The 26,994-nt window shown below is 43.4% G+C and overlaps 1 protein-coding gene and 1 long non-coding RNA gene across 4 annotated transcripts in view; one reads left to right on the forward strand and one right to left on the reverse strand.

The window, feature by feature from the left end:
* Positions 1-555: 555 nt before the first annotated feature.
* On the reverse strand, positions 556-14,021 carry SPO11 (SPO11 initiator of meiotic double strand breaks). Of its 2 annotated transcripts, XM_057703296.1 has the most exons (13): positions 13,890-14,020; positions 11,969-12,082; positions 10,601-10,689; positions 10,120-10,186; positions 9,781-9,889; positions 9,359-9,442; positions 8,618-8,654; positions 8,159-8,268; positions 5,194-5,293; positions 4,866-4,903; positions 3,879-3,955; positions 1,606-1,717; positions 1,002-1,121 (listed from the first exon to the last, which is right to left on the reverse strand). In XM_057703296.1, exons 1-13 carry the CDS (start codon positions 14,018-14,020, stop codon positions 1,002-1,004), a joined length of 1,188 nt encoding a protein of 395 aa, XP_057559279.1. The 2 variants fall into 2 exon arrangements, with proteins under 2 accessions (XP_057559281.1, XP_057559279.1); XM_057703298.1 differs by lacking the exon at positions 11,969-12,082 and having other exon boundaries at positions 556-1,121; positions 13,890-14,021.
* A 179-nt stretch (positions 14,022-14,200) lies between these two features.
* The window catches only part of LOC130833276 (uncharacterized), a 50,345-nt gene continuing 37,551 nt past the window's right edge, over positions 14,201-26,994 (forward strand). For both annotated transcript variants that reach the window (XR_009048445.1, XR_009048444.1), the window contains exons 1-2: positions 14,201-14,302; positions 15,485-15,584. This is a non-coding gene — a long non-coding RNA (uncharacterized LOC130833276). The remainder of the gene's footprint in view (positions 14,303-15,484; positions 15,585-26,994) is intronic.

Below are 26,994 nucleotides of genomic sequence, written 5' to 3' on the forward strand. Positions count from 1 at the left end.
TGCTGACCTGACAAGGCTCTTGGGAGAGTTAAGTACGATAACGCGTAAACAGTGATTGGCACAAAAAAGTTCTCAGAAATAGCTCTTATTATTGTTAACATTTATCTTGATAAAAACTATATGTATTTACTTCTATAAATATATATTCTTGCTTACAATTACAAGAAACTTTTCAGTGCAGTTAAAACTTTATTGAAAGTACAGAATGAAATCATAAAACTCATCTCTGGAAAAATTAACATAGGTTTATGAGAGGAAGAGGTCACAACTTTACTGCTGCAGAAAAGGCCTTAATACATTTGAGGCTTCTGTAAATCTTAAAATTGAACAAGTTCTTTGTTCCATAAACCTAGGCTAGAGAAGAAGTCAGGTGACTTGAAGTTGGGTGAGAACTGATGAAACCCTAGGAAAATTTTTCAAATAAGTATTTATTACCAAAAAGTATGCTCAAAATCAAGACAAAGCACTGAAGACATCAACCCAAATATTTATTCATAATAAACATTACTAATTTCACAGTTAATGAACGAGGTATGACCCCTATACTATGAAGGCAAAGAAAAATGTAACTAAGAAGAAACTGCTGGACACTTATCATTCGCTTGCCACCTCTCAAGTTTAGGTTATTAATATTTTTGTTACAAATAAGATACTTCATGCCTTAACATTACTTCTGTTGTAGAAAGTACATAAAATATTTCTGCAGGCTTTGATGATGTGTAATTTTTTTCAAGTAAAATGTAAAAGTCAAAATAAGATGCATTGTTATGATTTACTTTAGAACATAGGATAGAAAGTAGTCTCTACAGAGAAGGATAAAATAAAGTCTGAAGAAAATTAGAGTACAGCATTTTTTTTGACAAAAGATACAATTAATGGAAAATTATTTTATTTTACTTCTATAAAATTAAGAATATATGTTCTTTCCACAACAGTATGTACTACTGAAAACAAAATTAATGAAAAGCTTCTTGGAATCACAAGATATATTCTGATTTTTTTTATATCCAGCCCCCAAATTTTAATTTGTTAGGTAAGTACACTCTGGAAAGATAATCTGATGACAGGAAGGTCAAAGCTTGAATTTCTGCCTTCATTTTAGAGTCTGCCATGATTTCCATCTGTCAATAAAAGTAAAATATAGTTATACAAGAGTCCTTTGCTACAGTTCTGTCAACTCAAACTGGTAAATACAGATTTGTTTGATTCTCCAAAGCCTTTAGGCAATAACCTTTCGGTCAGCCAGAATGTTTGAGAGCTGCTACAGCTAGAAATATTATTAGGGAGTCCTTCAATAATTAGGAATGGTCTGAGATCTTTACAATTTCCTTCTCTCCTTTTTCCCCCGTGAACTATGATAGAGCCACAGACAACAGGTACATCACTATGGCGAGGATGCACTGGATCAGCGCCACTCGGCTGATCTCGTCTGCTAGCATTCACGATTCAGTGTTCCAACAACCATTTACTGCAGCACAACACACACGGTAGTTGTTGGTTACATAAAAATTCAAGAAGGGTAGTTCTAAAATATTATGTAAATAGCCACTGCTAAAGTAAAAGGCAATAAAACATGGAACACTTGAATTTTTAAAAGAAACATACTTCTTTTCTCCAGAATGGTTGGCAAGTAATATAAGGTCTCTTCAGGATACTGTCAAGTTTCATTTGGTCCCGTTTTGTCAATGGAATTAAAGTACCTTTAGGTACATTTAGTCTGGAAAAAAAAATGAAAAAAATCAGTAAAAACAAAGTGCTCCTGTAACTTTAAGGTACGTGTGTATCACTTTTATTTATCGTAGTATTTCTAGAGACTCAGAAATAACAGATGAGGAAATTAGTGCAGATGCACTTTTAAAAGCAGAATTTGGGGGACATGGCATGTCCTAGACTGGCAAGTGTTCCAGATCACAGTGGAAGTCTGTTTCAAGTTGTTTTCTTTCATGCCACACTCACGGGACGATGACAAGAAGATAGACATTGGTTATAAAACAAATGCTGAGAGCACTAACATCTCGTGCATGAACACCGAGGCAGCCCCAGAGCCCTGCAGTTCTGAAGCAGCGAGCGCCTGTACGTGTGGCTGGCAGCGAGGTCTGCTGTGGGATTTTAGATCCCACTGAATACTTAATTCTCTGTAATTCACTGAGAATTTTCTGGGCCAAGGAAGTTAGTTTATCAGTTTTCACTTATGCACTCATGCGTGCACACAGACACACACACATCTATTTAGGTTTAAATTTTTAAAAAGTAGATTGTAATTTTATCTTGGTATGTGTTTTAAAAATAGAACATGAGAGGTCTGGGATTTATGTTGTGAACTGCTTTTTGAAGTCACAAATCCTGGATTTCCCAGGAGAGCTCCAGTTTCAAATAGTCTTTTTCAATGTCCCCATAATTATGACCATTTGCCAGTGGCAGCTCCTGGATAGGATGACAATTTGATTGAAAGGGAGGCCTAGAGGATTTCCCTTCAAGCCATGTTTGTGTAGCTATCACACTGTTTTTTCTTTGATTGTACGTTTATTTAGAGTGGCTTTTGAGGGCACTGATGGAATTTATGAGATACAGCTGGAGTTACTTCAAGTTTTCCACCTTAATAATCAGATCCTCTGTCCTAAATTTGCATTAGAAATGATCTTCATACAAATAGAGCACCCCAAGGGATTTTGACCATGACATATACACTAAATTGAACAAAAGTTTGATTCACCAGAGCGTAAACATTCAAAAATCGAAAACTGAGTGTTTTCTCTTGTGCCCTCATTTTGTAAGAAGCAGTGATCACCCAAAACCTGTCCACATTCCATATGTAGAAGGTAAGCACCTGTTACCAAGGTTTGCTTACTGCTTAAAGAAATCCAATAAATGTGCTTAATTTCATTCTCACTGGCCAATTAAAACAATACAATATTTTAAAAGGTCACATTAGCAGAGATAACTAGTGATAATGCCTATGCTGAGGGACAGGTGGGCTCTTACTCTCCAGGGAAAACACGATAATTAACCCATCCAGAGGGCAGTCACAGCCTTGAAAATGTGCACACCCTTTGACCCAGCAATTCTGGGAATTCAGCCTATGGGACTAATTAAGGGTACAGGCAAAGATTTAGTTACAAGAGGGTCCATCAAAGCACTGTCTATCAGAACAGAGATTTGGAAACCACCCAAATGTCCAACTACAAGGGGCTGACTGAATAAACACGCTCAGGATTGGAACTCAGTAGAAGAAGACATTCAAATGAGGTCACAGGAATTTATTCATTGATAAGGAAAAGCAGTCACATTGTGTTGTGTGAGAAAAGCAAAGCAAACACAGTATGATCCCATTCTTTTGGGAAAAGGTGTGGCAATGCACAGCAAATTATCTACCAGAGTAAAGCTGTTCATCTGCAAGTGACTTTTATCTTGTTAATGATATTTTTTTCTATAATGAACACATATGTTAAAACTGACAAAATTCAGATTCCCCAATTTTAAGTAATCTTAAAATGAGATTTTTAAATGCAATTAAAAATTTTAATCTATGATAAAATTCATATGGCAAATGGTGTTGTCAGTCATTACCATTTAGATTCAACATCTTAATACTTTCTAAGTATAAAAAAATTGCTAAATACTTTAACCATAAAGGTAAAACCAAAAAAAAAAAAATGCCTTCTAGCTAGCTAAAGGTTCAATTAACCAAATATATTTAAGTATTTTAGTAGCTGAAACAGGAACATCAATACATTTAATTCACACTTATATAATCCTGAGTCATTATGAATAATATAAGTAGAAAACGTTAAGTGCTTTCCCTAGTAGTGACTTTTTAGGCTGTTACATATTACAATGAGTCATCATTTTAAATATCCTAGTTCTGCTAACCATCTAACCTTTTGATATCAGAAGGGAGGAGACCAAGCCATCTAATAGCTGGAACTGTGAGATTATGGGCTTCAAAAGACATAGCCTAAAATAAAGAGCAGAAGTTATTAGCTAAGGCTTTTGCAGAGAACTAGCATACTTGCTTTTGCAGCAAATTTTTTTAACTCATTAAGAAGGACTAGTACCGAAGGCTTTACATCCCCAGAGCCCACAGAAATAAGAAAATCACCAGGAGCTTAGCTGGACTTTCAGTGGAGGTTTTAAAACTGCTCTGTAGTATTATTCTGTATTGATTTTCTATAAAGTTAAACTACAAATGACCCTTTCTGACTTGCATTTGCTGTTGTTTGTGATTCCATACCTCAACACCTTGCTCCACCATCCTTCTCGTCTGCTATAAACATATACGTCAGGGACACCCAAAGTGTCTACCAGTGGTTCCCAAACTCTACCATGTGTCAGAATCACTTGCAGATCTCACCCTCAGAAAATCAGACTCAGGAGGTCTGGATGGGGATTGAGATTTGCATCGCTACTGCACTCCTGGGTGAAGCTGATGCCGCTGGTGCGGGACCATGTATGGAGAGCCACTGATGTATGGTAGTTGCAGTCTCTAGTGGTGAAATTTGGTGGTCTTTTCATTTTTCCTTGTGGTTGGAATTGAAAAAGTCAGAATTCAAGGCTATATATAATTTTTAGGGTATAACTGGTGGTCAGTGTTGTTATGCTGAGGGCCCGCAGTTATGTCAGAGGGCCAGGAGAGTGGAGGATAATTAACGTCTCTTGCCCACAGGTAATCCCACTCTGTCATCTGCAGTCACATTGGTCACGCTGGAATCACAGCCCTAGACTGGCCCTAGACTAGGACAGTAGCTTCCCTGGTGCCTTTTGGGGGCCCTCAGCTTACTAGGGGCTGGTAAGTAAATGCAGAAATCACTCCAATCAATACAAAATATCTCAGTAGTGAAAAAGGAAAAATATTTGTCTGTACTTACCATAGATCCGTACTTATAGATACACATTATTTCTATGCCTGTTGAAAGAAAGTTAACTTTAAGATTAGTCTTCTTGCATATTATAGGTTAGATAATTATATCTAACATCTGTAATTTTTAATTTTGTGGACATTACCAATGGAAAATTTATGGTTCAGTTTAATATGGCAAAAACAGTGATAAAGTGCCTCAAATGATTGTCATTCGTTTTAATCTAATAATCATATTTTTAAAAAATACTTTATGCAAGTGTTTATGAGCAGAAAAACACAACTACAAATATGATTCGATTATGACTATTGTTTCAAATAGTCCAACAATCAATTACCATGTGGATCAGCATCTACAAGAGTGAAAATAGGAACGTGAAATGTATCCCACAGCTTCTTGACTAAAAGCCTTGTGTTCAAATCAGGTACTCCCTTTCCCTAGAAGCAAGATTGAAATCATGCATTTTAATTTCAGGAGAATGAAACTGATAAACCTATGTCCTTATTTTGTTAATCACTTAAAAGTTAGATTCCCTCAGCTTAAATTTCAGGTGGTGGAAGACTGGTTTTGACTGTGAAAATAAAGTTCAATATATACAATACAGGGTGAAAAAGCCCACATACTTTCAAAGCTTTGACTTAATTATCCCAGTCCTGGGAAATAATCCTAAGGAAATATTTCAGCAGAAACAGGAATAATAAAAATCATACATAAAGATGTCCACTGTGGTGTTATTTAAAAGGACAGAAACTATGGACAATAGCCAAAATATCGAACAGCAGGGACACGGAGAGGCAGCGCAGCACGGCAGTCACAGGCCTGGGCTGGCATCTGGCTCTGCCACGTCTCAGCAGCATGAACGTGAACGAGTCATGACGACTCTCTGAGGTGTGGGGCTTTGTAACACCTTATAAAACTATTACAGGAATTAAATTATGTAATAATTATAAAGCTTTTAAAAGAGTACTTGGTTTAAATTTAGGATTTAATAACAAGCGGTGGAGTAGTATTATGAAGTCATTAAAACAATAATTATGTAGAAAAATAATTTAAAGAGTATTACAATAGTGTTAAGAGAGAATAGTAGGAAACTCAATGAAACACGGAGCAGGGAAGGAAGCAAGGAGAGAGAAGAAGGGGCTTCCCGTGGGACAGCTCTGAGTTTGAACTCCCTCTGCCAATCGTTAGCGGGTGAAATGGGCTGGTTTCTTCGTCTCTTCAGGCTGTGCCTTTACTGATGAAATTGGGATGAATATGCCTGCCACACAGAGTTACGGCACCATAACAACGTGGCGCTGAACTACCTGAATCCCAGTCTTAGTTGTGACCAGCCTGGGTCCCAGCATCCTATTGTTAAAATGGGGACGGTAGTAATACCTCCCTCATAAGGCTGGAGAGACTTTACAAGTTGATATGTGAAAAATAGCAATAAATGTGAACATTTATTGTGTAAAGTGCCTAGCAGAGCTCCCGGCACATCATGAGCACTTAGTGAGTGCTAGTGTATTTTACTTTTTCCTTTGGGAAAGATTACACACGTATGCGGTGGAGGAGTCAGACGGAACCAGAGGCTCCTTCTCAGCCTGGGCCCCGATTCTCAGCTTCCCTCTGCAGAGGCAGCTACTACAGGTCAGCTTCTCGCGGGTGTTCCACCACAGTAACAACAGCAATTATCAATGGACACCACGACAGCACCAGCGCATAGGGAGGCAAGGACCAGGAGGCCGCGCACAACAGAAAACACGAGGGAGACAAAGAAGTGTGACGGAGAGCCAAGCTTTACGTGCGTGTCCGATGCACTGGTACCAGCCCTGACTCAAACGCCAAGGGCTGAGCAGCGGCCCGGGCCACTGCAGCGTTCTCTATTGGTAGTGGCTTGGCTTCCTATCAGCCCAGTAAGCGTGCGCTCTCACCAGGGAGGTGTGAAAGCAGAGGAGGACTGGACCAAAGCGTGAGCCACAGAGAAATCACTTCAGGGGTGCAGGTATAGCCTTTATTACTTACGAGGTCTCAGTCTGCATTTTCCATCTCAGGTGTTCTCCCCTCACTTCAAACTGGGCAGAGGCCATGAGGATTTCCTGCTACTATCTCAAATTCACATTTCTAAAACTATATTCAACATCTCTGTTCCACGAAGAACTGAGCCTTCCCGCCACTTGTCCCGTAGTATCGATGGTGACACTGTGGTAAGGTTCCACACACCAGAGTCATTCTGACCCATCCCTCTCCTCCTGTGGTCACCACGTCCTTTTGGATTTGCCTTGGAAATGTCCTTTGTTTAAGTCCTTTTTCCTTAATCACTCCCCTGGCATCCTTCCACCTGAGAGCCTCCGGACAGGCTCCCTGAATTCAGTAATGTCCCTCTCCATCTAACTGGTGACACTGCCACACGAATCCTTGTCATTTCCTGTCTCACCAATCCAAACACTTTTGTTAGCACCTGATATCTGCCCTAAATCAGGCCAAGACTCCTAACAGCTGCCTGACACCCCGCTTGCTCCGCAGGGCAGCTCTCTGGGCTGCTTCCTTCCACACACACACCTCACAAACATTGTACTTATTGTTAACCTAATAAGCCAGGAGAATTGTAAGCAGATGAGCTTTGTTTTTTTTCTTCAAAGAGCTCGGTCTTTATGCAGATCTGTGAGAGTGGAGGACGGGCTGGGAGAGAGGGGAAGCTGGTGCATCCGTTGCTGTCATCCTCCCACCGACCCACACCCCAGGCTTCCTTTGCCCCCACCTTTCTTTCCCAGTCCAGCAGATGTCATCGGTCACCCTGGTTTTAGGAATTCCTCCCACATTACCCTGCAACATGAAGCTTGCCCTTTGCCAGTTCATGCCTGTAGTTCCCTGTGTATCATCTCAACATATGCTTCTGTATTCTCTGCTCTTCTTTGAACATTTATGTTAAAGAAAAAATACACCTGGTATACACACCTGTGTGAGGTAGAACAAGGAGCAGCACTTGTTCAATCGACCCTGCCCAAAGCTCCTATGCTGGCATATTATAGACAAGCAGCCCCTATGGGAATGGTGTGAGGGTGACCCCGAGAGCCTGTGTAAAGTCACCATGGCATTAGAAAATCGCCGGAATTCAAGAATCGGGACCATCACCTTGATTCCAGTCAGATTTGAGGCTGGTTGAATAAACAGCTTGGAAATTCGTAGTCTATAACCGCAAAGGATGCATCATATCGATAACAGAAGGCTGTCCAAGCTTATCGATGATGTTATAAACCCCTCTTACCAATCACCAGTGTAGTATGTTAGTCTTGGAATTGTGCTAAAGGTAGATAATATACCGTAACCATGATGCACGGTGACATTTTGTTGCAAAAATTGTCATCTAGGAGCCGCTGAAATGTTGCATCTTTTTCTACAATTAATAGAAACTTCGCATCTGTAATTAAATCTGTGAAGTTAAGGCTGATAAACTTAAGGCATGAGTATTTCAATTTAACCGCTAACTAAATAATGCCATATAGATCCATTCAAAAGCAGCTATAGACACAGTATTTTTACTTTTACCTTCAAATATTTGAAGGTAAACAGCTATGTATTCACTCACAGTATTTAGATATCTGTCTCTCCTACTAGATGGTGAGCTCCTGAAAGAACCCTAAACAAGGGACCATGGTCTGTTCATCTTGACCACTACAGGGTTTGACTTGTTGGTTGTACATTATGAAGGCTTGATTTATCAAAGTCGTGAGTAAATGAACATTCTAGAAGCTTAACCAGTTTTCCTGCTCAAAGGATACTCTGAATTCCTTGAATGTTAGATGGCACAGCAACAGCCTGAGTTAACAAAACAAGACAGTTTTTATTTTAAATAAATAGCAAGTATGACAACATTTTAAAAATTTCTCACAAAGATCAGTATTTAAAAATATACCTGTTATCAGAGGTCTATGCCTCAGTGAGAGAACAGTAGGACACAGATTTACTTTTCAATAAGAAAACAGACATACGACCCAAACTACTTCCCGGGACGTGAGAATTTCTTGGCAACTTTATAGATATGTGGCTTGAAAAGCAGAAACTGATGAAGGAAAGGCTTCCTAATGCAGGATCTCATAGGCATCGCTCTCTTCTCTCCAAAATGGTGAGCTGGGAAATGCTGGTTCAGTATTGTGGGCTTTCTACATACCAAAGCTTAGCAAATAGTTTAATATTAAACATCATAATTTCAGAACCAGAAAATTTTATGAAGATTACATAAATAACCGTGTTAAAACGGTCAAGTCACATTCTACCTGAAAACAACAGTGCATTTTAAAAAGGAATGTGTATGTTTGTTTATTTCAATATGACATTTGACAATTGGCATATTTTGAAACTATGTAATGCACAACCCTGTAAAGCATATACCTATTCATCCTTCAATTTTATTTTAAAATCTTAAGCTCCAAACCACATAACAAGACAGTAAATAAAATGCATTTCAAAAACAAACGATCTGAAATGGAGTTAGAGCATGTGAAAACACTAATGATGCTTACTGTTGCACATGTGCAGTTCACCTTGGTGCCGTCTTCCTCGATATACCTTAAATTGCCAGCAATTAAACCTTTTGATGTAGATAACTGAAAAAATAAGACATATTTGAAACCTTTTTCTCAAGTATATTTTATGTTCCTAAGTTCCTTCTCATGTTCACTTGCTAAATTATATGTATTTTAGCTCAGACTAGAATGTAAGAAATAAAGGAGAAAATATGTAAGAGCACTTAGGAATGAAAAATAATTGGTAATTCATCTGTTTTGGTTCATTTGTCCAAGGGAATACACTGAGAATGGATTAAGTTCACAGCGAGAAAAATATAGTATTAAAAATATGAAAAGAAGGTACAGATTACATTTATTCTTCTATTACAATTTTTATACAGTTTGTCTTAAAATGTTTTATATTAAATACTACTTACTATATGCAGACTTCTCCTTGGCACTTTTAACATACAGGAAATATCATTGATAATATTGTCTACAACAGTCTGGTTACCAAAGAGCTGGCTGTCAGTGTAATATATGTCTCTGTGAAAATTTTAAAAACATATTTTTTAATTAACCATATTCTCTGAATATGGTAAGTATTGGAGTATTAATTGAAGAAGGCTTTAACTGGATGAAAAAAACATATAAACAAAGTAATTTATTACCCATAGTCTAGTTTTATGTGACTTTTCAAAACATACAATGAAAGTTAATCCCACTAAGTCTCACACTGCATTTTAAAGAGTAATTTATTAGAACAATGTACTTACCTTTTGGTTGCATAAGTGTTGCTCTGTACTAATTTATAAATCATGGACAATATTTTAAGAATTAGTGCTGGAAAATAAGATGCAATAAAGTTACTCATCATTTCTCTTACAAATTCAAAACATACTGCTATGGAGGATTTTAACTGTCCCCAGTTACTTTCCACAACATTACAAAAATTATCTTTCCAAAATAGAAGTATTAAGTATAGAATAATAATTGCCTGAAGAATCAGATACAATTAATTGCTCTATGTACAGCAAAATTGAAAGAATACTTTTCCACTGAATCATGTACCTTGAAAATTTATTTTGGAATAATACTTTACTTCCATGGTTATTGACAATGCAAAATTATATAAATTTATTTCAAGTACAGGGTAGCCTATTAAAGAACAAGTAAAATTATTTAGCTAGGAAAAACTATAATCCAGAAGGTAACCAAAATTATTTTACTACAAAAAGCTAAAAAAGATTAATTTACCAAAATTTTTAACTGATTTTGGTGAATCACTTTTGATTTTTCTTGTGGTACAATGAGATACCATGTGAAGACCCACACAATCTTCAAACCTGTCATATTGTTTAAAGCAAGGGAATAGAATAAAAAAGAATTAACTTCTGAACACCAAACAATATACACTTAATGTCCTCTTCTGAACATCATTTAAATCCACATTTCTTTTCAATGTAAGCACTGAAGTTTCAGGATAATCTTGTTTATAAGCTTAGATAATTCCAGGTGGTAATTAGGTAATTAGCTTTGCAACATACAGAGGCACTAAAAGAAAGTGTTTAAAATACATGGATTAAATACCTTTAATTATGATGTGTGTGTATGTATGTATTTCTTTCCCAGGAAGACATTTAGGGTGTGTGAACTATTACCAAATATTTCACAATTTTACAAGCATTTTGCTCATTTTATTGATTGATATATTTAACAATTTTACTCAATTTAATAATGTTTTGAAAATATTTTATTTAATTTGTCCCCAAAGTTACAGTAAATGAAATAACAATTTATACTAGGTTGTTAAATTGAACTGCCAAGCCTGTCCTAAAGGTGGCAGAAGGCACCAGGCAAATAGGCAAGGTGACAGCTGCTTCGAGGTCCATCTTGCAAAATATGATTCAAAAGTTTACAGTTACATTAATTATATTGATCATAAAAGAATACTTAGTGACTAAAGAGCCTTAAAATTACTTTAATTCTGTTTCTGGAACTCTTACTGAGAACTGTTCCTGCAGTGTTTTTCATTATTTAGTGGAAACTGTCTACAGGTTGAGCATCTGAAATAAACAAACTATGTAACTAGGTTCTAAGACTTTGATAAAGCTGTTTGCTGATTTTACCTTCTTAAACACATGACTTAGCAGGGGGAGATCTGCTAGGAGCAAGAGCCATTGAAATGTGCTCTATGTTCTGGATACATTTATTTTGGTCTCAGTATCAGGACTGGTTGTAGCTGCCCTGAGCAAGTGGTTTGCTTTTGTAGTACAGAAGAGAATTCCAGTTGGTGGTATTTCCCCCTTTGAGTGGTAGAAAGCTTAGATCCAAGGCTAGAGCCTATTTTTAGCAGGACTGTAAGACTTTATCATATGCATTTTGAATTCTAACCTCTTTCGGTGCTCCATTTTTTGTTCCTAGCATTGTTTTCCCTTTGCCTTATCTTTCACACCTACTTCTAGTTTATATAACCTGCCTGTATGGTATGTATTTTGTAAACTTCCTTAAATCCTTTTTGGCAGAGTAAAGGCAATAAAGAATTAAATCCAACTAGAACTCTAACTCAAACTCAAATAATGACATAGATACTGCATTTACAAATAAAAAATGCAAAATGCCCACTTTATATTTTCCCAGCTTGATCTGTTGTCTATTGTGAATGCAGGTGCTTCATTTCTTGACAAACTTGTGATTATGTCTTGGATAACATTTTCTATAGATGCAAGAACCTCAGAACTGAAATAATAAACACACCATGATTCAATCTTAATTCTAAATTAGACCTTTACAATATGTAACATTCCCCAAATCAAAATTAAAGCAATTTTTAGTTTCATTGGTTGTTTTTTAAGAGTAGGTGATACATGTCAATAATATTCTCTCCCACTAAATTTTCACATCAGTAATGCATGAAAACAACTGTATTTATAGCGGTGAATTACAGAGAATTTTGTTTTCTTGTGATTTTACTTTCCAATTACCAATTTAAGTAATGACTCCCTTTCAAATTAATGACTAGCAATATAAGTATATTTGTATCTACTCTTCATATCAACCTACTTTAAATACAAACTCATTGACTTGAAATACTGATAAATCTTTTAATTAAAATTGATGTAATACTGCCTTTGAATTTATTTCTCCAAAGTGCAAAGCAAAAATATTTCAAAAGAAACACTTCTTGCTGCAGCAAGTTACCCTAATTGATCTCATGCCATAAATCAACCCTTTTGAATTTTAGTGATACCAAAAGAAAAAAGTTTAATCACTACCATAAAAGGACTTGGCAGAAAATTATTAAGACTTAGCCCAGTTTTCTGTCAGCTGACTTCTAATTTCACAAGCCATCAGCTTCAAAAAATGTTATTCTGTTATAAAAACCATAAGGATATTGCCCAGGAAGGGAAACCATATTAAATCTAGAAAATGCACAAAATGTAGTGTTCTAATCTCCACAGAACATCAGAGGTTTCATTGAAAATGGATGTATCAGAAAATAAATTTTAAAACATTTAATATTTTCTAATATTGGGAGGCAGAAACTGATTTAAATATCTCATTTTTCTAGTTTGGGAAAAAAGCTACAATAATATTAATACCAACTTTATAACAATCAGATTTACATCTGAAATGCAAAAATGGACTTCCACCCCCTTCTTTTCTTTACTCTCAATGCTCCCTTAAACTAAATCCCTCTTGTAAAAATTTGTTTGTAGGTTTTTTGGGCTTTTGGTTTTTTGGTAGTTGGTTTGGGCTTAAAAGACAGTAATTTGTTTCAGTGAAAAACTTTGCTGATGAAGGAGAAAAGCAGATCAAGGAGGCAGAACAACAGAGCATTTTAAGTAAAAGTGGTGAATAATGTAAGCATCATTTCTGCAGTTAACTCCAAGTTGGGCAGCTGGAGAGTCTCTGTGATTGATTTCATCAGTACCACACGGTGCTAACCTCTAACTGCTTTAATTCATTTAAAAAAGTGTACGTTCTCTTCACTTCCAAGTCAGACACCCCATTGTCTCACTATAAACCACTGAAGATGTTTTGACTTCCCTGTTCATTTTCATAAAACACACTTATTGAGAACTCACAACACTGATTCTCCCCCCTTCAAAGAAGAAAAAAAACAACCCTGAAAACTTCTAAATTTTTACACAACTTTTTTCTCTTTTTAAAGCAAACACAAAGCCAAACTGTGCCCTAAACTCCCCAAACTGCTACAATCTCAGGAAACCTGTGAACCCAGCTGTGGAAATGTTCCTGGAACATTCTAGAAGGGGAACGTTCTCAAAGACAACGTGGGGGGGCAGGCACCACGCTTTTTGAGTTAAAAACAGTTAACAGTAGAGAAAAGGGGTGCTACACAAAGGCCCTTCTCAGGGTTCAGGGAGGGTGGGCCAAACAGGCCTCACCCTGTGGCCTCAACGCTGGGAGCCAGGAAGCAGGCCCAGCACCTCCCCACAGAGCGCCTCAAGCGCGGCCCGGCCGAGGAACCTTCTCGTTCTCTCGCTCCCGGGCGGGCGTCTGGCCCCAGAAGCTGCCCTTATACCTAGAGGCCAGGCGCGTCCCCCCGCCCGGGGGCTCCCCGACGCCTCTCCTCAGGGCGGCCAGCAGGGAGGCTCTGTGCTGGTCCAGAACCTCAAAGAACGAGGCCTCAGGACCCCAGGGCGCGAAAGCCATGAGGACCCACGCCCATGAGAGCGTCCAAGACTCCGCGCGAGGCCGTCCTTCCCAGCACCCACAGCGCACTTCCGGGAAAGGGTGCGGAGAGGGCGGACGGGGCATGCGCACACCTCATCCTCCAGGCGAAGCTGGACCAACGCATGCGCATAGTACCTCCATTCACTGGGCGGGGTCTGTTCGGGACTCTCCGGATGCAATCCCACGGGGGAGGCAAAGTGATGGACCCCTGCCTGGATGTCCTCTAGCAAGTATCCGGGACCGGCATCAGGGCCGAGCAGGGTATGCTTGGAATGTGGGAACCTAGATTTGGGACCTTGAAATGGTTTTATGTTTTTTTGTTTTTGTTTTTTTTTCGGCTATTTATGGAAAGTAGTACCAGTGATTTTTCACTGAAACAGTTATGGTGATCCAGCTGTGTATCAGATACCGTTCTGGGCACTGGGTTCAGCTGAGGATCAAAGGAAATAAAATTTCTGCCCTTGCTGACATTTATTTAGTAGTTAAGGGCTTAAAAGCCCGTTTCAGCGTCTCTCTTTTAATTCTTGTAGCCACGCCAGGAGTTTCCTAATATGATCGTGGGGATTTTGCAGCAGAGGTGAAAGTGAGGTCCACAAGCTCAGGCAGGCCTGGGTTAACATCCCAGCTCCATCACTTTGGTGGCCTGCCAGATTTAGCAAATTATAATACAGGACCCTCAGTTACAACTGAATTTCAGATAAACAGTGAATACTTTCTTTAAGGATAACCAGGTCCCATGCAATCTTTGGGACATACTTTTATTAAAAAATTATTTCATTGTTCGTCTGAAATTCAGATTTAATTGGACGTACAGTGTTTTAACGTGGCAATCCTCCCCTTGCAGGTTTGGTGAGCTGAGCCTTTACCCTTACTCTCATCTAGAGCAGAAAGGAATTCTGAAGTCTCGGAGAAGGTGTGCTCCTTCTGGGAAACAATTTCCTTGAGAGAGAAGAAGGAGGGGGAGGGAGGAGGCCCTGGAGCAAGGTGACTCTGAGGCCTGTGGGAGGCAGGTACTGCATGCATGGGGTCCTGGGGGCTTTGCCCCAGAAGAGCCACCTGACAGCAGGCCCTCTACAGAGAACTGTTTTGTTCCCTCAGTTCCTGGTGATTTGATAGTGTTGAGACAAAGTCTGCTTTCCCATCATAAATACTGAACTGCCTCTGTTCAGAATGATGAGTGTCTGTACCAAGCCCGGTGCTGAGGGCCTTCCTCATTATCAGCACAAATATTTCCTCCCCACCGACCCTGCATTAGGCAGTCGCAGTTACTGAGGTCCTGTCTGTGAGTGAGGCGGGCAGAGTCCTTGCCCTTGGCGGACTCACAGTCTAGGGGAAGGGGTAATTGAGGAGAAATAGGTGAACACAAATAATTAAGTTGGGAGGGTGAGACATGCACTTACATCGCAACCCTAAGCAGTAAAAACTATTCTCCCCGTTTCACAGATGAAGAAACTGAGGCTTGGAGAGGCTGAGCAGTTTGTGCAAGATTGCATTGTGGTCAGCAACGGAGCTGGAAGGTGACTCCAAAGTGGAGCTGTAAGAGGTTAGGAGGCACCGCCGAGGGTCTGGCCAGAAATGCATTATAATTTTGTGGGGGGGTTTGTTTGGTGATGGAATTACCCCTCTGGTTTCAGCTTTCTCATCTTTCAGGTGAAGGCATTGCAGCAGGTGGGTTCTCCATGAGAAACAAACAAAAAAAAGGCCTTTGAAGGGAGAGGCCAAGTCAATGATACCACTGAGGCTTGTCTGCCGGGAGGCACCTCTCTCCTGGGACTAGAACCATCTGACCACCGGTCTGTCTCTCACGAGAACAGACTCTTCTGTATCACGTAGCGCTACCCTCAGCCAGGAGCCAGCGGCCTCACTAGACCTGACATGAAATGAAACGTCCTGAGCTGGGCGGGGGCCCAGGGAGGGAATTAAAACAGTGAAGGGAACAAACCCATAATAAAGCTGGTCTTCCTGAGGGGAGAAACCACAAGGTGCAGACTTGAAAGGGCCTCGCTGGGGTGCCCACTGCGTAGACCAAAGGGGGAGGTCTTAGCCTCGCTCCCAGGCAGCTGCCTCCCTGCCTTCAGGTCTCCACCTCTGCTCAGGTAACTGGCAGGCACTCCCGTGTACCTCCTTCCCATCAAAGTGAAGCCCAGCCCCAGGCTGAGAGGAAACCAGAAAAACAGATTCCACCCCTGGCAACAGATGGCGGAGGAAATTGCAGATGCCACGTGGCAGGGCAGTCCCGATACCAAGTTCTTTCCCCCTGCTGGCCTACTGTGCTCAGCACCAGGACAGGGGTTGGGCGGAGCTTCGCAAACTGCGTTCAGACCGCATGCCATTGGGAACATTAAAAGCTTTTCCCCAAACTTACGAATGGGTCTTTCTTCCGAGCTCAGCCTGCCACTCAGAAACTTGTTGAAGGGCCAGAGCCTCCGTGAGGGTTGGAAAGAACATCCTTGAAATTAGAGGCAATTATCGCTTCTGTGTCTAACTCACCAAAAAAGGGAAAGGAGGTGGCGAAGGATGGGGGGGCCCTTCCAGCAAACCAGGAGGGAGAGGATGCTGTGCTTGTTACATTTAAACAAAGTGGGTTTGTTTTTTTTTTTAAAAATATGTGAATGAATTTTAACATATTGTAGATTCTTGAGAGGAAAAGAGTAGAGAAAATGCTATAATAATTTCTTTACCTCTTGGGGCTTTATACGGTGTTTTACTTTTGTGTGTGTGTGTGTTTAACTTTTGAAAGATGATAAGAATGATACATGCTTGCATAAAATATTTATGTAATTTCAGAAGGTATGAAGTAAAAATGAAAGAAACCCTCTCCCTGCTGCAGCCACTCACTGCCCCACAGCCGTTTGTCCTGCTCAGGACTCTGTGATCCTTCCACCCTGGAATTAGTCCTTCTTGCCCCGGGGGCCTTTGCACTTGCTCTTCCCTTAACAGCTTGGAATGCTTTGTCCTTTTTTCTCTCCCAGCTCTCTGCCTTCCCTCCCTAAATCCAGCCTGGTTAATTCTCCCATGTCCTTCAGATCTGGTCTGGACTTCTCCCTGCACTGCCCCTAAGTCTTGACCCCCCGCTTCCCCCCTGTCTTGACATGCCTGCCTTTCTCTATCCAGGAGAGCAGGGGCTGAACTCAGCCAGTGCCCCCCAGGTCCCCTGTGCCTGGCACATGGAAGGTACTCAGTCTTGTTTGTTGAAGGAATGAATGACTCCCTGTGAGATTCTCTCTCTAATCTCTTTGTAGTATTTCATACCAGTCATCTTTCTGCAGATGCCCAGATAAGCATCATTTTTTTTTTATATGAATAGACCCTACTCTGCATTCTTCTGGTATTGCTGCCACTGGTCATAATTGTCACTGCAGTAATCACTGCTCCACACACAAAATCTCATTTACTGCCTCCCATTTTTAGGAGAGAAAGTTGGGGCTCTGAGAAGTGTATATGTTGGGTTTCCTAGAGATGCAAATGACAAAGCGTGGACAGGAATAGTTTCTCTGCTCTCAGCCACTATAGGATATTGCCTCCAAGTCAAGGTAGTTTAGCAATGATGAGCGAATTCCCCCATTTTTCATAGCCGGAGATTATATACCTGGATGTATGAGGTAAAGCAGAGCACTAAAACAAAGTTAAATTGAATTTTAGTAAGAGCTCCAAAATATTTGTAAGCCTGTAGACCATCTGATTGATGAAGTCATGTTTGTTTTTAGGGAAAGAGTACGTAATCCACCACCACAGACCCAACACGAGCTGCCATGATTTGTCAATCACTGCCAAACAGCCAAACTTTTTCCATCTACATTCTCCTCTTCCCCACCCTCATTCCAGATTATTTAGAAGCAAATCCCAGGCATCATATTGTTTCATCCCCAAGTATTTGAACAAATAGCTCTAAAAAATAAGGATTCTTTAAAAAATAACCATGATCCCATCATCATACCAAAACTTGCATTCCCAGTCATCCATTAATATCACTGAATAGCCCATCACTGTTGAGATTTCCCGTCATTCATGAATTGTTTTCATAGTTTGTTCTTGTCAAAATGCAAACAAGGTACATCCGTACGTGGCTGTTGGTTGATATGTCTCTTAAGGCTCCTTAATTCTAGAGGATTCCCTCTTTTCCTTCCTTGCAATTTCTTTGTTGGAGACACGGAGTCGTTTGTCCCAGAGAGTTCTGTGCAATTGAGAGTTTGTGGGTTGCATCCCTGCATCCCTGTGGTGTCATTTAACATGTTTTTCTGTCCCTGGTAGTTCCTGTAAATTGGTGGTTAGATTTAGGAACTCAACTGTTTCTGGTTTGATTTTTTTAAATGAGAATATTTAATAGGTGGTTGGGAATATTTAGGGCCTCCAGTCTAACCTTCCAGGGCCTCTGTGGCTGGGGCCTCCAGGTCGAGATGTTTCAAGCAAGCCTGAGCATCTCATTAACAGAAGGAGAAGCAAGCTCAGGAGGCCTCGTCGTGTGCTGCAACATCCCTGCAGAGTTCAAAATCTCTTCACGGAAGATCAGCCCAGAGAAGGAAATCCAGGGAGAGCTTTAGAAGCTGCAGTTCCTTCCATTGCATGGAGGTGTCCTATGAATCTGCAGGGAAGCATCCTCAAGCCAGCGCCCTCTCTGCTCTCCTGTGCACAGGGTGGCCCACAGCCCAGCCCAATTCATCCTCTCCGCCTCGTATTCCCTCCTTCCTCATGCCCCAAGCAGACTGCTCATCCCTCTCCTCCACTCCCGCCCCATTGTCAGAACTGCTGAAGCTGTGACCTAGACAACACCCCACCACAGCTGCTTTCCAGTCCTGCTCCCGTGTCTAGTCCCCGCTTTATTTGGAAAATCAGCCAACACTAAGCAGAGACTTGCTTTGATTTAAGAAGACTTTAAAATTTTTAAAGTAATTCTTGTCTTCCTCTTCTGCTGTTTCTTTTCCTTCTTTTATTGTCAGTTTTCCATTTTAGAGACTTCTTGGCAACTGGTTTTGAGAGAAAGAGACCTTTTACAGAAGACCAGAAGGCATGTTCTCTGCCCACAGCCAGGGTGATAAAAGTCCTAGGTGTTTTCCCCTGCGGTCGCCAGCCTGGACTGTGCATGCTCAGGCACGCGCCAGGAGGGCTTCCTGATGGACCTGTTGACAGGTGCGTGGTTCATCCAGCACTCAGAGACAAGCAGCTGCCTGGTACCCGGGCTCTTCTTGGCACCAGAGATTCAACGAACAAGATCACTAGGTGTCCGCACCACATTGTTGGTATTTTTGGTGGGGAGGACAGATGATAAGGGAAAAACAAAATACTCATCATAAATTCAATAATGGTGTGTTATAGGGAAGACCAATCCAGGTGTTAGGGGACTGAGTGACTGGGTAGGAAACAGCAAAGAAGGTGGACAGAGAAATCCTGACTAGTGAGGGAGAACCAGCCAAAGGACGGAGGGAAGAGGGTGAGCAGGGGGCCCGAGGAGAGCCGTGCTTGGAGAGGTTGCAGATCAGAGAGCAGCTCCCTGTTGCTGGGGGGCCTGGGCAAGGGAAGGTGGTAGGCGAGGAGGTGGGCAAGGCCAGACCATGAGGGGCCTCTCGGCCATGGTGAGGAATTGGGATTTTCTTCTAAGGCAGTGATTCTGACCTGGGCGATTTGTCCCCAGCAGCGTCTGGCGATGGTGGGACATATTTTTGGTTGTCAAATTGGGGAGAAGGTGCTATTGACGTCTAGTGGGAAAATACCAAGGATGCTGTTAAACCCGCTACAAGGCACAGGGCAGCCCCCACAGCAGAGAGCGAGCCGGTCCTAAAGGTTAACAGTGCCATGGTCCAAAGGCAGCAGGAGGGCCCCCGGGGGCTAGGAAAGGAATTGCACTTGCTCAGAAGACAAGTGCTCCTGGACCAGGGTGCTGGCCTTGAAGCTGGAGAGAAGGCAGATATTTCGGAATTCTGTTTCAGTAAGTAAGCCACGGTCAGACATGTTTTGGAAATGCTCTATACTACATAGAGATATGCAGTCCAGCGTGAAAGAGCAAGACTTGTTGGGTTCAAATCTTGGCATTGTCACTTGCTGTCTGTGTGATCTTGGGCAAGATTCTCAATCTCTCTGGGCCTCAGTTTCTTCGTGTGTGAAATGAAGGTGATAATGATACCTACCTCAGAGCATTAGCGTAACAAGTAAACTAGTTAATATTTGTAAATGAGTTAGTGTATGTCTGGCCCATTGTGGAAACTCAATAAGCATTATCTATTATTAAGACATGTTCCTCTTAGGAGTGTCCTTGTGCATATCTACGAATTGAAGGCTCTGAGAAGTCCTTCATTAAAAACCTTACTGAGCTTGTTCAACCTGCATTTGCTGAACTTATTTTTTCATGACCTTTCCCTGTGAACACTCAGAAAACCAGAGATCCTTAGTACACATTTTGAAGTCAGCTTTACTGAGATGTCATTCACGCATCATAAAATTCACCCCTTCAAAGGGTATAATTCAATGGTTTTCATAGTGTATTCACAGAGTGTGCAACCATCATTGCGATCAAATTTCAGAATATTTTTGTCCCTCTCAAAAGAAACCCTGCACCTGTTAGCAGTCATCTCATTCTTCCCTTCCCCCAGCCCGTGCAACCACGAATCTCCTTGCTGTCTTTATAGATTTGCTTATTCTGGACAATTCGTATAAATGGAATCATGTACTGTGTGCCCTTTTGTGACTGCCTGCTTTCACCCAGCACAGTGTTTTCAAGGTTCACCCACATTGTAGCATGCATTTGTGCTTCATCCCCTTTTATGGCCAAGTAGTACTCCACTGTATGGACATACCACCTTCGTCTCTCTGTTTATTAGTCGCTGGACCTACATTGCTTCCACTTTTATGAATAATGCTGCTATGAACATTCCTGTGGGTGAACACTGTGTGGGTGTATGCTTTCATTTCTTTTGGGTGTGCACCTGAGAGTGAAATGGCTGAGTAATGTGATAGCTCTGTTTAGCATTTGGCAAAAGAGATTGCTCTTTGCAGTGTGTTGATGCTGTCGTCTGCTCTGCCGTTTTCCTTCCTCCTTCTCGCCTTCCCACCCTATCCACCATCTAGGGCACAGGTCAGAACTCTGCCACTTCCTGGCTGTGTGTGGTCTTGAGCAAGTAATTTACAATTCTCTGAGCCTCCATTTTCTCATCTGTAAAATGGAGATACTGATGAAATGAGGTTATTTTTGTAATGTTCTTACAAAAAAATTCATCTGGGCATCAACCACAGCTGTATTCTGGCTGGTAGCATCTGTGAGTGTGCAGGTGAGATCGTATAGGTATAAGCATTACGTATTGGTAGGTGTGATTGCAAACGGTGTCATGACCAGCAGTCCTGTGTTTGCCTCCCAGGAGGAATAGGACAGGCTCTTCCTCACTTCCACTAGATTCTGCCAGATGAATCTCTTAAGTGATTGCATCGCTGTGCATGCCCAGTGGAAGCCCCTGTCCCACACATCCTTGCCAACCCTTGGTCATGGCAGCATTCTTTACTTCCTGCCTGCCTGAGGGTAGGAGGCCGTGCCACCTCAGGGTTTTGATGTGGGTGCCAGCCACCTTACCTGGACGATTTCATGTAGCACCTACAGACACCCTTTGAGGCAGGTACAAAAATTCTCCCTGTGTTGCAGATGAAGAAATGGGCTTTGAGAGGTTGAGGCGCCAGCCCTTAAGACGTGAAGGAAGGCAGTCTGGCTCTGCTGCCTGGGCAGTTGGCTTCACTCTGCTTCCCGTAGAGCCAGGGCTGGAGGATGAACATGAGGATGACCTCGGGGTGACTACGTAAGACCGTTAAGAAATTTAAGAAACATGTTCTTCCTTTCATTCAACAAATATTTATTGAGCATCTACTCTGTGCCAAACACGGCAAACAAAGTCAAGTCCCTGTCCCCAGGGCTTAGAGTCCAGGTGGGGAGACAGAGCAAATAAATCTGTAAGAGCGCCTCAGCTCCAGGAAGAAAAACGAAGCAGGGTTAAGAGGGTGCAGAGTGACAGGGGCAGTGATACTGATGAGAGGTCGGGAAGGCTTCTGAAGGAGGTGGTGTATTTGCAGGGACCTGAGCCAAGCGAGAGGTGGGCCACGTGGCCACCTGCAGGGAGAGCTTTCTTGGAAGAGGGAACAGCAAATGCGAGTCTTTTAGGAACAAGGAAGCTGTGGTGGGCAGAATTCTAAAGCCAGCCCCCCAAGATTCCAGCCTCTGGGCATTCGACCAAACACAAATCCAGCTACTGCTGTGAAGGGACTTTGCGTTGGTAATTAAAGTCCCAAGTCAGTTGACCTTGAGATGCAGAGATGAGCCAGGTGGGTCAGGTCTAATCAGTTGAGCCCTTTAGGAGCAGAGAGCTCTGTCTGGCTCCTGGCAGGGAAGTCAGGAAGGGTCGAAGCACAGGAAAGATGCCATGTGCTGTTGCTGGCTGAAGGGAGGGAGGCACATGACAGGGTGGCCCCTGGGACCTGAGAGCTGCCCCCAGCTGAAAGCTGTGAAGGAAATGGGGACTGCAGTCCTACAACCATAGGAACAGAGTCCTGCCAGGAGCTCGGAGGAGCTCGGAGGAGAACGTCCAGCTCCAGACAAGAGTACAGCTGGCCAGCACCTTGACTTCCACCTGAGGGAAGGGCCCAGCCAGCGCTGCTGGACTTCCAGCCTCCAGAACTGTGAGCTGATAAATTGGTGGTGTTCTAAGCTGCTAACTTTGGGGGTAATTTGTTACACAGCAGAGTAAATGGATGCAGAGTCTGTGTGGCTGGAATGGAGAACAGGGCGCAGGATTGAGGGAGAGAGGAGATGGGGCCCAAGAGGTAACGACAGGTCAGATGCCACAGGGCCATGTGGTCGGTGGTGAGGAGTTTGGATCTGTGCTGAGGGACACAGAGAACCACCACAAGCACGGAGCTCTCAGCCCTCTGCTCCCACTCTTGTCTCCTCTCATTTTCCATCCTGCCCAGTGTTCCTTCCACCGCCACACCCCAGTTCCTGATGCCCGTCTACTGGTGTGTGCATGTGAGATTGGGGCACTATTGATTGGGAGTGACAGGAAAGCAACACAAACTACTTAACCCCCAAGTCTAGGAACTTCAGGCTTAGCCAGATCCAGGAGCTCAGATATTATTGAATACTTTCAGAAATTTGCATCTTTCCATCCCTGCGCTTTGCTCTCTTCTGCTGTCTTCATTCGCAGGCAGGCTCTGCCCACGTGGTGGCTGAGATGGTTAGCAGCAGCTGTGAGCTCACATCCTGCCATGTTATCAACCCAAACAGAGATCCCGTCTTTCCTGCACGGTTCCCCTAGGAGTCCTGGGATGGCCTGCGTGGGCCCAGCTTGGGTCACATGACTACTGCAGAGCCCGTCACAAAGGCCGGGAGTCGGGTACAGGAAATTCAGTGGTCAGGTCTCTGCCATGTACCTGTTCCAGGGTATAGAGCACAGGGGAGGGCAGGGGAGCAGGGGGCCTTAGGCCTGAACTGAGAAAGGGAGGGATAGTCCTTTGGGGCTTTTAGGTGCTTACTGGGGTGCTGTGAACAGCAAAAGAGAGTCTGGATGCTGGCGGGGGCAAAGCCAGCAGAGGTCCACTGGAGTGGCCAGCTCCGGGCACGCCTCTGGGTGCTCTGGTGCCTGCGGCAAGGATACGGCTTCTGCGTGGACGTTCCAGAGCTTCACACTGTGTTCTGCTCCGATCACAGGGCCCTCATTTCTCCCCTCATTATCTCTGCATCCTATTAGGTCTTGGCACAGGCATCGGGAGTTGTGGGAATACCACAGAACCCTGCCTCTGCCCCGGTTGTTTACTGGAGAAATAAATAGAGAAAGAAACTCAACTGAACAGATGCTTGGACCAACGGAGCAGCCCCGGGAGGCTCATGGCATAGAGAGTCATCGTCATAAACAGACAGGCGCTGAGAGGAGCAGCTTGGAAGGTCTGTCCAAGCCCCCCAAAAATGAGGACCCGTAGCCAAATGCGAGGCCAGCTGGAAGGTCCCTAGCCAGGGAGGAGGAGAGCCCCTGGGCTGGGGGAGGGTCCAACAGGATGCTCCAGCCCGTTGCCAGTGGCTGCATCTTCTCCTTGTTACTTTTGAAAAGCAGTATTGGAAACAGGTGTGGGAGAACAGGTTGTGTTGGTGGTTTGGGGAGCCTCCCTTCCCAAGACACCAATAATCATTGTGCTTGGCCTTACAGTGACCTATAGGGACGTTGTCAGGCCCCCTCTCCCCTGCCACAGTGCCACTGCTGGGGCTGGTCCAGCCACATCAGCCTCTGTGCTGTTCCTGAAATCCACCAGTCCGCTTCTGTCTCAGGGCCTTTGCACCTGCTGTTCCGGCTGCCTGCAGCACTTCCCACACGTTGTCGTGTGGCTTGTTGCCTCACCTCCTTGGCTTCTGCTTAAGTGCCCCCTTAAGACATAGGACCTCTAGATGGAGCTCAGTTTGCTGCCGTAACAAACAAGCCCCAAATTCTCCATGTCCAGGCACAGCCAGTGTTCATCTCTCATACACACACCATATCCGGTGTCATCACCTGGGAGCTCTGATGATCACTCAGAGGCCCAGGCTGGCTGAGGCTCCATCTCTACTTGTATTTTCATGGTCACAGTGGCCACAGGATGGGAGTGGAGAGAGTCACACAGTGGCTCTGCCGTTCCAGCAGGTAGTGACACCTGTCACAGCCATTCAGGTTTTGTGGCCAAAGCCAGTCACAAGTGTCCAGAAGGAGAACCAAAAACTTTTGGTGAGCAGCACCCTTTTCTTAATCGCCCTGCGTCCGTGGACCAACCCCCCCGCTTTAATGCCCTTCCCTGCCCTGCTCCCTACCTGACATTATATTGTATTTAATTGTTTGCCTCTTCCCCTAGAATCTGAGCTTGTTGAGGGCAGGGTTCGTCTGGTTTTGTTCTCTGCTGTACCTGCAGCGCTTAGAACACTGCCTGGTATACAAAAGGCACTCAAATAAGTTTTACTGAAGTGCATCAGCAGTACTGCAGACAGTTAATATCTCAGGTGCTCATCACATGCCTGGCACCGTTCATGCAGTAACTCATTTGATCCTCGTTTCAGTCCTGCGGGGGATGTAGGTCTACTATGACTGCCAGTTTCCATACAGGAAAACTGAAGCTCAGAGAGGTTGAGACACTTGCCCAAGGTCACACAGCCAGTTGGTGGGCAGAGCCAGCCTCTTGACCTCTGAGAGATGGTGCTGGGCCCAGCCGCTTATGACCAGGGTGCAGAACCCCAGCATCCAGGCACGGCAACTGAGTATCCATCACGTGTGGGAGTGGGGCCTGGGAGCACGTGCAGAAGACAGAGTGACAGTGGCTAAAACGAAATAAAGGTATCATGGATTACTGGGTGCCAGATACTGTGCTCAGGGAAGCACATCTTATTTCATGCTCACAAAAATCGCAAGAGCAAGTGTTGTTCAAATCCCCACTAAGCAGAGGAGGAAACTGAGGTGGTGATGGGACTTTCCAGGGCGCTGCTAGTCTGGAAGGGACGCTGGGATTTCGGCCCCAGGCATCCAGACTGGGCTGGAGACCCAACCGCACTGCTGTCCTGCCTCCCAGCCGACCTGCACATCCAGGGCATTGAGAAAGATGCGTTTATTTGCATCTGCGGCCCCTCGGCGGTCAGCTCGACCCGCTTTCCTTACCGGACTTCCTGAAGCCCCGTGATGGAGATAAAATGCAGGACATTGCCTTATTGCTTTGCAGGGGCTGTTCTGTCTTTCCAGCCCGGAGAAGGAGAGTCATTTTCACATTTTCCTCCCACACGTGCTTGTATTTCTGCCCCCATAGGTGCCTCCCCTCCCCTTGGGCTCCGCTTCCCATCCTTCTGCCCGTCCTAACCCTCTGTGACACCCGTGTGGCCACATTGTTGCCGTATCTTCCGCGGGAAGTGCGCACAGGGTTTCAGTCCCAGTCTCACCACCTACAAGCCCTGTGACTCTGAGCATGTTTCTTAGTCTCTCTGAGCCCCCGTTTGCTCATCTGTCATGCGGGGAAAACCATCATACGTACCTCAGCGGGCTGTGAGGAGAAAACGCATTCACAATATTAGGACACACTGTAAGTGCCCCATAAATGGGGGCAGTCGTTACTGCTGAGGCCTCTGATGGCATCAAATGTCTCTGCTAAAACATTTGGGGTGTATAAAAATCGGCAGTGTTTTTCATTGCATCACTGTTTGGACGTGCAAAAACCTTGCAACGCTCAGATATTCTCCAATGCAAGATGGACTCAATGCTTTCCATATACACAGTGGAAAACTCTACAAGCTGGTAACAGAAGCAAAGTACATACTGCCTGTGTTCACTGGGGTGAAAAGGCCAGCTGTGTCACATTATCCCGCTTTAGTAGATCATATTTTGGAGGACATCACCTTCTATGTTACATATGTCTGAAATGTTTGAACTGTTTTATAAGGTAGGGATTATAGTGTCATCTGGAAAAATGGAAAGAGACATGAGTCTCATATAATGATAGTCAGCAAAGATCTTTGTATTTCTGTGACTTTGTCTGCCTTCTTCCCAGACTTGGCTTCAAAGATTTGGGTTCTTAAAGCAGAAATCCTTGTTCCTGGTGTTTTTTGGAAGTTGATTTGCTGCTGAGTAGAAATAGAGTAAATGGGTCTTGTAGGTTTGATTACGGTCTGCTAGAAGGGCATCGCTCATTTTTCTTCACTTGTCCTGTACCGGTGCTCAGCCCACCTGTCCTCAAAGTTTGGTGCTGCCTTATTTTGTGGCTTTGTGGGAGTTGTCCCCTGGCCCCCACTGTGGAGGCAGCAGCAGATGAGGCCATACCCTCTCCACCACGTGTGCCTCTTTCTTCTCCCTGCCTTGAAACCATACCCACGTGCTTTGGAACTGTTTTACCAGCCCTTCATGTGGAGGCGGTGCTGGTGGCCGGACAGCCCTTGAACTCCGCTATCCCAGTGCCACGCGGCATCCCTGCCTGGTCCTGTCACTCAG

The sequence above is a fragment of the Hippopotamus amphibius genome, chromosome 12 (genome assembly GCF_030028045.1).
Source record: "Hippopotamus amphibius kiboko isolate mHipAmp2 chromosome 12, mHipAmp2.hap2, whole genome shotgun sequence".
Lineage (NCBI taxonomy): Eukaryota > Metazoa > Chordata > Mammalia > Artiodactyla > Hippopotamidae > Hippopotamus > Hippopotamus amphibius.

What these genes read in the sequence shown, in the direction of transcription:
- SPO11 (XM_057703296.1), bottom strand. Translation starts at nt 14,020, where the DNA reads ATGGCTTTCGCGCCCTGGGGTCCTGAGGCCTCGTTCTTTGAGGTTCTG. An exon ending in GGGACGCGCCTGGCCTCTAG is followed by an intron (nt 12,083 to 13,889) that starts GTATAAGGGCAG and finishes TTATTATTTCAG; the next exon opens with TTCTGAGGTTCTTGCATCTA. An exon ending in TCAAGCTGGGAAAATATAAA is followed by an intron (nt 10,690 to 11,968) that starts GTGGGCATTTTG and finishes ACAATATGACAG; the next exon opens with GTTTGAAGATTGTGTGGGTC.